Source organism: Drosophila mojavensis, unplaced genomic scaffold, assembly GCF_018153725.1.
Source record: "Drosophila mojavensis isolate 15081-1352.22 unplaced genomic scaffold, ASM1815372v1 contig_36, whole genome shotgun sequence".
Taxonomy (NCBI): domain Eukaryota; kingdom Metazoa; phylum Arthropoda; class Insecta; order Diptera; family Drosophilidae; genus Drosophila; species Drosophila mojavensis.
In genome coordinates, this window is record NW_025318858.1 from 14276454 (window position 1) to 14287275 (window position 10822).

The following is a 10822-nucleotide window of genomic DNA, read 5'->3' on the forward strand; positions in this document are numbered from 1 at the left end:
CTCTCTCTCTCTATCTCTCTTTTAGTCCCTCTCTCTATCTCTCGGTCGGGCAGCATCAAATGTAGCTACAATTTTGTGAACTGGCACTTCTTCATTGGTCTTCAGCTGTTGCCCTCCCTCGGCTTCAACGTCATTCGCTTTAACATATATATTTTCGTGTTCAAGGCCAAGCGCTGGCGCTTTCTTTTACAATAGCCGACCTTGACGCAGCAGCGACTTGAGCAAGCGTCAGCGATTCGAGCACTCCCTCTTGCTCGCCCTCTCTCTCGCTCGCTCGCTCATTTTCCGTCTCACTCCACCGTTCAGACTTGGCTCTTATCAAAGAGCCAACAACAATAAACTAACCCACTTAGAGTCTGTTGGCCCAGTGCTCACCTGCTCACCTGCTCGTTGTTCGTCCGGCTGGCTTTATTGATCAGTCCGCGGTCCGAGCAAACAAATAGCCGCATTTAAGCAGACGAACTTTTAATTTTGGATAGCCGAACACTGAAATGTCGCAAAGTTTTTTTTAAATATTATTTTTGCTGTCGTAGTTGTTGTTGTTGCTGTTGCTGGTTGTGCAATTGGTTAACTAGCCCGCCTCTGCACAACTGACGCACTCTTTAGGGTCAGTTGCCCTTAATTGAAAATAGATACATTGACTATGACGATCTGTTTGCCAGTGGTAATAATTTAGGGTATTGTCAAGAATCGTTTTTGGGCATTTATTAATTTTAATAAAATAATATTTAACTGAAAATCATATAGGTAGCTTTGATAGTAAATAAAATTCGTATTACAAGTATTATTTATATATATATATACTTAGGCTAGTTTTCATGCTGGGCACCTAAACGAAAATGTTCAGTTAACTTAAAAGTCATTGTATACAATACTTCAGGAATTTATATTAAAGATCTTATTGAATTAAGCACAAAAATAAAAATTAATAAATATAAATATATATATTAAAAAGGCTTTAAGTTTTAATTTGTTTAAAGCAGCTTTATGTTTAAAAGAATTATCTAATCCTTGATAAGCAAAAAAAAAAGTTTTATTTACTATGCTAAATTAATTCGGTTCCTCGCAAACTACTCTAATTTTTTATAGAGTATCCACTAGTTCGAGCCCTTCTCTTCTCTGCATGCATGCCTAATTGCTGTTACTTGAACATAAACAAAAATGCAACTGCGTTGAGCTGAGCTTGTCTTCAAATTGACTCACATACTGTCTCCCTGTCCTACTCTCTGCAAGTCGCTCTCTCGCTCTCTGCAACTGTCTCTCCCGCACTTGTGCTCTCTTACCCGACGTTGCTCTTCAGTTGAGTCTTCTCTTGGCAATAGTAGCGAGGTTATTGGGTTTTGTAATATCTTATGGGTTTATTGTGCTATTGCCGCAGTCTTTCAAATTAATTGCAATAAATAAAGCAGAAAAAAAATACAAATATCTAATAATTTTTTAATGTTTTTTTAATATTACAATAAATTTTTATAGTTTTATATACTTTAGTCTAAGAGTCTAAGAGTATATTAGTTCTGTATAATTTGTAATTGTTGCAGCTAGAGGCTTGAACTGTTGGATTTAAACTCTATTTTAACTTTAAAGACAAGCTCCGATGAAATAGTGTATATTTTATATATATTTCCCGTAGGGCAATCTGGGCGAAGATTTAAATTTTATATCTATTATATTCTGATATTTATAAATCTGATATATATTAGACTTTGTATAGAACTTTATAGAGAATTCAATGTAATTTAAATTCGTTTATTATGGGCGTGTCGAATTGCAAAAAATCTATATAATATACTCTTATTGCTGTGGCTAGAATTACATTAATACACGAACCGGTGGAAAAATCTCGAAAGCTTTACAACAAAAAGGTTATAATTAAGTTGGTATTGAAGCTAGAGTGTTAGTATGCAAATAATATTTAATAGGTAAAAGAATCAGAATCATTTCAAATTCCACAACAGTTGATCTACTTTATAAAGACATTATATGATATTATTATTATATATATAATATACAACAATCGATTCGTAATTATGTCCACATTCGCATTAACTACTTTTTGTTTTTTTTCTGCTATTAATAACATATTATTCATATAATTTTATTGTATATTTTTGCTTGTAAATTTGTAGTGTTTGTTGTTTAATCTCTTCGTATTCATCGCATTTCCTCTGCACGTTCTTTTCGTGTCGGTAACTTGTTTTGCAGTTCATATAATTCGAGCGTAATTAAATATAGTTGGTAAATTAATTTTTAATTGTTTTTTGAGTTGTGCTTTTTGCGTTATCTTTGGCGTTAGTTTTTTTTTTTTTTTTTTTAATTTTTCATTTTTGTGGCATAAACATTTGTTAACTGCATTTTTAATACTGTTGTTGTTGTTTTTTTTTCAAGGTTGTATTTGATAAACAAACCAATTATTATTATGTAAAGACTTAGGCAATTAAATGTGAAGTTGTTTAATGAAGAAAAAACTTGATGTTTTTCATATACATTCATCAACTATTTTAAAAAGCAAAAGCTGTTAATGAGAAAGCTTCACCCTGCAAATCAATTAAAATATTTGCAAATTATGTTTCGTTAACTCATTTAACTGCTAATTGCCGCAACAAAATTCACACCTGTAATTAGGAAGGTAAGCTACTTTATGCGACAGCCTGGCAACGCCAATTCAAGCTTTCAATAGCTCTCTGGCTCCAAAGCTCAGCTCAACTCTTAAGAAAAGAAACTCTTAAGCTGGCATAGCAACAGCTTATTGGAAACACAAACAAACTTCAATTAGAATCTCGCCATGTGAATTTGTATTGAGCAACGCAATATGTTGCAGCAACAATTCGAGAGTGAATATCAATTGAACTGTACAAACATGTTGCCGCAACATTTCATTACAACTCGTTTGGGCAACATTGTTGCTGCGCTCTGCTAGCGGGCAACAAAGTGTTGGCAACTTAATGAGTCTCAATTAGTTTAAATGAAATGAAGCTGCGGCATTTTGATAGACTGGGTAGACGCGCCGGCATCAAATAGCCACAACTCCAACTGTGAAGCGTTTATTTAATTGAGTTTCATTTAAAATGCGCAAACAGTTGCGGAATGCGCAATGGAATTTCAGAGCTCCATTAGAATGGAGATAATTTGACGAACCAACTGCGCAATAAATGCAGAAAGTTTTGCATAAATTATAAACTGCACTAGAACTTACTATATGCGACCATGAAATAACCAGTGAGCCCTAAAATATGCTATGCAAAAAAGCAAAAACAATTATTTTAAAGTGTGTTAATTATTATTGTAGATGTTGAAAAGTGGACTTAAGTACTCACTTAACAATTGCTTATAAATAATTTATGAGTACAAATATATAATTTGTAAAAAATTATAGCTGAGATAACTCAGCTAACTGCTAAATAATTTAAGCATTTAAAATATGCATTTAGTTGAGTTAATAAATTATATACATAAACAAACATCAAAAATATGAAAATGTTAATTTAAAAATAATTTGGAGAAATATTTCCAAGAGAGAATATTCTTTGTAAATAAATATAGTCTAGAAATAAATAAATACAACAAATATTATTTTTGTAATATAAGACATTCTTTTTCTGAAATTTGCCAAGAACTAAAATATTAAGAGTTAATCAAATTACGTAACTAAATAATTTACCTAATTTATATTTTATCTCCATAGCTCTATCCAATAGAAGTTATATACAAAGCTCTATCCTATACTCAAATTAAAATAAACTATTTTCTAGTTTTAACTTTGTAAACATGTCATATAAAAACTCTATTTAGAGTTACTGTTTATTGTTTTTCCTCTTATGGTTCACATACTCGTATGCCTACCTCAATGGAAAAAAACCCTCTCATGGGGAACACCCTCTATAAATGTTCTGGTTTGCCGTCAACCCCACGCACAGTCGCCACATTCAACTCGAGTTTAGAACTCAAGACCCCTAGTGCTATAAAACGAAAAGCCCCCAATCTGTTAAGTGCGTCGAAAAATTTAACATTTTTAGAACATTTTAGTAGCAAACAGTCAATGATCTACCGAAGCTGCGCGGCTTCAGTTGTGCCGATCTGAAAAAAAAAATTAAAAACTAAGTTGAATTCAAAAAGGAAAATGTTTGCATTGAAGCTGTTGTTGTTGCTGCTGCAGCTCTTCTACCTCAGCTCAGCTCGACCTGGTTTTGAGAATTACTCGACACGTCTGCTCCAACGTCACGGAGTGAAACGCGTTGACTTTCGCTTGGTGAGTCAACAGGAGGGCCTCTACTACACCGAACTGGACACCGCCATGCGGGATATCCTGCTGCAAATGCGGAATTTGTCGCAGCAGACGGTGCTCGCCCAGTTCGATTGGATAAGGGCGAGAAATGTTGAAGCTGGTCGCATGCAGCTGCCGGTGTTGCAGAGCGAACCATTTCCGTGTGATCTGAGCGGGGGTCGATCGCCGAAGGTACCCAAGGACGTGAGGCAACTGCGTCCCGGGGACATTGATATTGTGGCAACGTGTGGCGACTCCTCCAACTCGGGCACGGGCATTCTGGGCCTGGGGGAGCTCGATGCGTTCGTGGAGTATCGTGGCTATGCCTATACGGGCGGCGGCTTCGAGACCTGGCGCACGGCTCTGACGTTGCCCAACATTCTGAAGCTCTATAATCCTCGGCTGTATGGCTATGCCGTGGGCCACAGCCTGGGCGCCGATGTGAATGTGGCGCGGTTCAATCTGGCTGAGCCAATGCTGAACATTCAGGATTTGCCATTTCAGGCACATGTGCTGATCGAACGTTTTCGCCGAGATCCCAGGGTCAACTTGCGGGAGCACTGGAAGCTGCTCAGCATTCAGGTGGGCGCCAATGATCTCTGCTCGGAGTTGTGCCATTCACCCAATCCGGAGCACTTCCTTCGGGTTGTCGCACGCCAGTTGCACGAGACGTTTCGCATTCTCAAAGAGCATGTGCCGCGATTGCTCATCAATTTTATCGTTCATCCGGACATCGATGAGCTGCTCAGTCTGCTCTCTCGAGCTCCGCCCAAGTGTGTCCAGCGTATGCCCTATTTCTGCTCCTGCTACAACCGTTACAATGATAACACATTGTACGATGCAGCGAAACGTTTTCTTCGCCTTCAGCTCTCCATTGCCGCCCTGCCCGAGTTCCGTAGCGCCGACTTTGCCATTGTGCCCCATGGCATACTGAGGAACATCAGCAGCTTGTGGTCTGAGCAGGGGGTCATGGTTAAGCATTTCTTTGCCAACGATTGCATCCACTATAGTCAGCTGGGCCATGCTGTGCTAGCCAAGCAATTGTGGAATAATATGGTGGGGCAAGCGGACTTGACCTCGGTTGAGGAGTGGCGCAGGCCCTATAAGCGTTTCCTGTGCCCCTCTCCGAAGAGGCCGTATTTGAGAACCGAAAGTGATGTACTCTAGAGAAAACGAACTTGTTTGTATAATATAATGATTGAGGCAGCAGCACGTGTTATTGACTCCACACATTAACCTAGAACTGAACTCATTTACGTATACTTTGTTTATAATTCATTTATAAATTAAATGTTTAAATATCATGTATATAATAATATACATATATAATAATATTCCATGGGGATCAAAGCTATAAGTACTCACAGTACTCACACAGATCAGCTTCTAAATTTTCTGAAAAATGCGAACGAATTAGTCGACAAGACTAAATGATCAATGAAAGCCTTCTAGGAAGAGCAGAATAGATCTAGAAAAAATATTATTATTAATTATAAAGAATCGAAATCGGTATTGAACAAATTTTATTATAAAGATTAAACAAAAATTTTTTTTAAATGAAAAAAAAATAAATAACAAATACAAATCTAATATAAGTAATGCATATGATAATTAGTCATCAATTAATTCAGGTATTATTTCCTGTTGCCCATAATTTATAAAAAATACCTTCTATGCTATTAATATACTAATGTTATATTTTTTGATTATTTATTGAAAACATATATTTTAAATACTTCGATAAACATTCTAAAATTTACACACAATCTATTTGTTTAGAGTTGATTAGAATCTAGAGAGTACTCAATCAGGTCTATGGGCTTGCTCATCATGCTGACATAATCTTTATAAAGCTATAAAGACTGATACTCACTGTCCGAGTGATCATGATCAAACAATTTCGCGCATGGGCATATAACGTACTCCCTTCAATGCTTTTCTCTCAAGTTTGTGTAGCTCAAGAAATTTTTTAATAAAAGTTCACAAGGCTGGTTTGTACCAAAGAATGTTCCCCACTACTGTGGTCGATGTGATTGCACTTATGTGTATGTTTAATGAGTGATTTTTCTGTTTTATCGCTTTTTGTATTGTATTGCATCTGAGCCCAAGATGATGATCAATTAGATATTCCAGTTTGTGTTTATAGATCCTCGACTTTAGTTTAACCAATAGGAGTTTTCTGTATTGCCTAGAGGCAATAAAAATATAAAGTAAAGTAAGATAAATATATACCATCAATATGATGTGAAGCATTCCCTTAACGTTTGTTCTTTTGGACATAAAACACTGCTCGCACGATCGCCCCACACCTGAGTCATTGCAGAAGTGCCATTTTAGCTAGAGCTTTGTGGAACAGCATGACGAGCCCAGCTGACTTCAATAACACACAGTCCTTCTGAGTATTTTATGACTTGACAGCGATGAGCAGCAATTTCTGCGTAGCAGATAAATAGCGGAAGTTCCAATATCTGAACAACCTTCGTGGCATCAACTTCATCCAAGACACACCTATCTACATATGAGTCAAAGCCCCATACTTTATATATAGTTTATATTTATAGATCACTTCACTTTACTTGGCTTCATTGTAATAAATTGTTGGTATGTTGTATTCTTATAGATATGATGTATTATTGTTTATATGGGCAATAACCCGTATCAAGTACGAATAAGTACAGTAAGGCTAGATTTTTGCATAGACAGCACTTAGATCTCAAGACTTCAGTTCCTTTGACAAACATATCTAAGCAAACAATTAGCTATTAACATTCGAAGTGGGCTTATAGCATTCACAACAACAGCAAAACCGTAACAAAAGTGTTGCAAAAGTGTTGCTCAAGCTTAATGTGCAAATATTTGTTGGGCTGAGCTTTGAGATGAAATCATGCAAAACAATTGACGGAACAGAGTAACAAAACAACCGAAGCTGTGTCACAGATGTGCGGCTGTAGATATACTTTTTGTTGATGGAGTACATTAATAACTGTAAACTGAAAAAATATAATAAATAGCATTTTATATTTGTTGTTGTATAATTTTCCTTTATCAATGCGTGCATAATAATATAAAGAAATATTTAAGTAACAAAGATAATTAATAATATTAAAAATAATAAATATAATATAAATGCTAGTTAAGGTGTTTTTTCGCAAACTTCGTACCATTCAGAGTAATGTGAGTATAAACCATGTAACTCATTACATTCTAAGCCACTGACATATTCGCAATGCGGGCTCCAATTTATCAACATGTTTATTCAATTGTACACATATAAAAATAAAAAACATTTTTTATATTATATGAAACAATAATTGTTGTTTGCCATGTTGTGGTAGCATCAACATAGTTGCCAAGGTAACCATTTTATTATGTTTATCTCTTTTTTTTTTTTTTTTTTTATTTTAATACGATTTTTGACAATATCTTTGAACCCAACGCACTTGAGTCGAGCCCAGGCCGAGTGGCACAATTTGTCTGTCCCATTGGCTGTTGTTGTTGTTGTTGTTGCTATTGTTGTTGTCATTTTAATAGTAGCTAATGTCTCGGTCAACGCATTCGAGTCAAGTTCTGTAGTGGCAGCTCTAAACTATGCCGGGTTGTTGTTGCTGTTTTTAATGGAAGGAATTGAGTGCTCAAGTGCTCAATGAGCGCTCAAACAGAGAGCTGAAACAGCAATGTTTATATTGTACGAGATTCCATTTATAGCAACATTTAAGCGCTTGACGCATTTGCGTTCCGTGTGAGAACGTGTCGAGATGTCGTTGTGCGTGCGTGTCTGACCTGAGCGTCTCCAATCGAAAAAGGACTTAAAATGTACCGTTCAGTCTATGGGGAAGTGAAACAGAAATCGTTCCACTTACAGTCCACAAGCGTTACAGTGCTGTTTACCATAAAACGTTCCACAAAGGCATACAGGCGCTCTTATGTGAAAAGTGATATTTGTCAAAAACTTCCGTTACTTCCACTTGCAAGAAATACGCTTGAGTGTGATACAAATGCGGTATAAATGTGATAGATGTGCTCAATAAATAGCAAAATCCAAGAGTTTATATTCCACATACAATTCACACGCGCTAATGTGGGCAAATATACTGTTACTTTTGTGTTGTGAAAAGAAACAATATTTTAGCATCTCTGCATTATAAACATACAATCCACACAAGAGAACGTGCTAAACATAATTAATACTTCCAGATTGCATCACATACCACAACATGCAAATAAGAGCCAAAATGACAAATACTCGATCTATTGTAATTGTGCTCCTTATGGTACTTTGCATCGCTTCGTATTGTAGCCCTTATACACTGCGGCGTCGCTTGCAGAATCGCTCCCATCAGCTGCTGGACGGCATAGGAGTGCATTCCAAGCAGTTCAATCCACTGCAACCGGTCACAAATGGTGTGCCACAGTACACGAATATTGACCGGAATTTTCGCCAATGGTTTCTCATGCTTCGTGGAAGGATGTTAAACGCGGGGCTGAATAAAATTAACGAACTCTACGGGATTAGTAGGCGTGAGGGAAAGATGCAAGCTCCAATTCCAAGTCGCGTTCCATTTCCTTGCTCGCTCAACAATACTAGATCCCGCACTCCTCCCACCTCTGTGGAACGTCTGCGACCTGGCGATATAGACATCGTGGCTTCCATTGGAGATTCCTTATCCGCTGGCAATGGCATTGTATCCAGAAATGCGTTAGATCTGATAAATGAGTTTCGTGGGCTTTCCTTTTCCGGCGGAGGTTTGGGCACCTGGCGTACAGTCCTAACTCTCCCCAACATACTAAAGGTCTTCAATCCGAATCTTTATGGCTATGCCACGGGTCACAGTCTGGTCGTAAATCATGAGATTTCGCGCCTGAACATTGCAGAGCCCATGATCATGTCACATGATCTAATGTATCAGGCACGTGTGCTCATCGATCTCATGCGCCGCGATCCACAAGTGGATATGAAACGGCATTGGAAACTGCTGACTGTTTTTGTGGGCAACAATGATATCTGCTCCGACATGTGTCACTGGGACGATCAGGAGAAAATGATCGAACGACACGCTCGAGATCTTCGTGAAGCTTTTCGACTGCTACGCGATAATGTGCCTCGACTTCTGATCAATTTGGTGGCGGTGCCCAATATTTTAGCCACGATGAGTCCGATAAAGGATGTACCCTTCGGCTGTTTTGTGGTGCACCGCATTGCCTGCAATTGCCTGCTAAGCGATCGTCTGACCGCATCCGAGGCGAAGCAGCGACACTACATGATTCAGCGTTGGCAACAGGTTGATCTACAGGTGGCACAATTGCCGGAGTTTCAGCGCGAAGACTTTGCTATCATTGGCCATCCCATGGTAACGAATCTATCCGTGCCCAAGCTTCCAAATGGTAATACGGATTGGCGCGACTTCTCACACGATTGTTTCCACTTTAGCCAGCGTGCACACGCAAGCGCAGCAAGTTTGCTGTGGAAGGGCATGTTCCTGCCGGATGAGCAGAAACCACGTACCAACATACTGTCGCAGCCCTTTGAAAGGTTCTTCTGTCCCAGCAGGGAGCAACCGTTCTTTGTGGTGCGACCCAGCTGAGAGTGCTGCACTTCGATAATAACAAAGTTGATATTTTATTTTGTATATATTGATATGATAAGTAGTCATAAACAGTAGAGAACAATCATTCTTAAGATTCGTAGAATGGAGCGAAAAATTAGTTTAAAAACAGAAAATTTTAAGAAAAAATTTATTTTTAATATTTGCTAATATCTATTATACCACTCAGTGCAAAAGGTTCTCATTAAAATATTTATAACAGCCAAGCTTGAATAGAAAGAATAGTCCAGTCGATTTTCTTTTCTTGAACTTTGTTCTCTCAAATCTGAATAGGTTGAATATTCTGAATTTCTTACATGTTAATATTTAATATTTATATTGCTACGAATCGTAGAGTGATTCGTGTAGTCCTGACTAGAGTACTCTTTACTTGTTTTCAAGTATAGGTTATACGTTTGAAAGAGCGGATCGGACTCAAGGTGTTTCCTCGTCAGACACTGCTTGCTTCAATTAGTTATTATTGTTATTTATTTATTATTATTAGTCATTGCAATTACTTATAGCACATACACACCAATATAAATGTTAGTATTTAAGAGGATTAAAGGATTCTTGATGAAATGAAACCCATATTATTTTATCAAATTTTATCAAATAAATATTTTATTTTAACAAAATAAATGAAATTTAAAAAAATCAAATAATAATTTAAACAAATAATATATTATACAAATACTAATAATATAAAAATAATAATAAGAAATCTTAAAAGTATTTATTAATTATCTGCTTACTTTTTTCTTTACAAGCTAAAAAGTGTGTGGGGCATATTCTGAATTGCTCCAACCAATGGAGATCTGATATAATCAGGCAGCTTATTGCTTATAGATATAGCTTGTAGAATCAACCTTATCCAAGACTCACCTATTTATATATAGTTTATATTTTTAGATTACTTCAAATCAACTAATAAATAGTATGTATGTATGTATATGGATATGATATATTTTTAATTCTT

The 10822-nt window shown here is 36.9% G+C and overlaps 2 protein-coding genes across 2 annotated transcripts; both read left to right on the top strand.

Annotated features, from left to right (window-relative positions):
• Positions 1-3780: 3780 nt before the first annotated feature.
• Positions 3781-5897, top strand: LOC116803832 (phospholipase B1, membrane-associated-like). The gene has a single exon (XM_032728559.2). It carries the CDS (start codon positions 4118-4120, stop codon positions 5426-5428), a length of 1311 nt encoding a protein of 436 aa, XP_032584450.2. The 5' UTR covers positions 3781-4117; the 3' UTR covers positions 5429-5897.
• Positions 5898-6057: 160 nt separating this feature from the next.
• Positions 6058-10476, top strand: LOC6576777 (phospholipase B1, membrane-associated). Its single transcript, XM_002002727.4, has one exon. It carries the CDS (start codon positions 8476-8478, stop codon positions 9841-9843), a length of 1368 nt encoding a protein of 455 aa, XP_002002763.2. The 5' UTR covers positions 6058-8475; the 3' UTR covers positions 9844-10476.
• Positions 10477-10822: the final 346 nt, after the last annotated feature.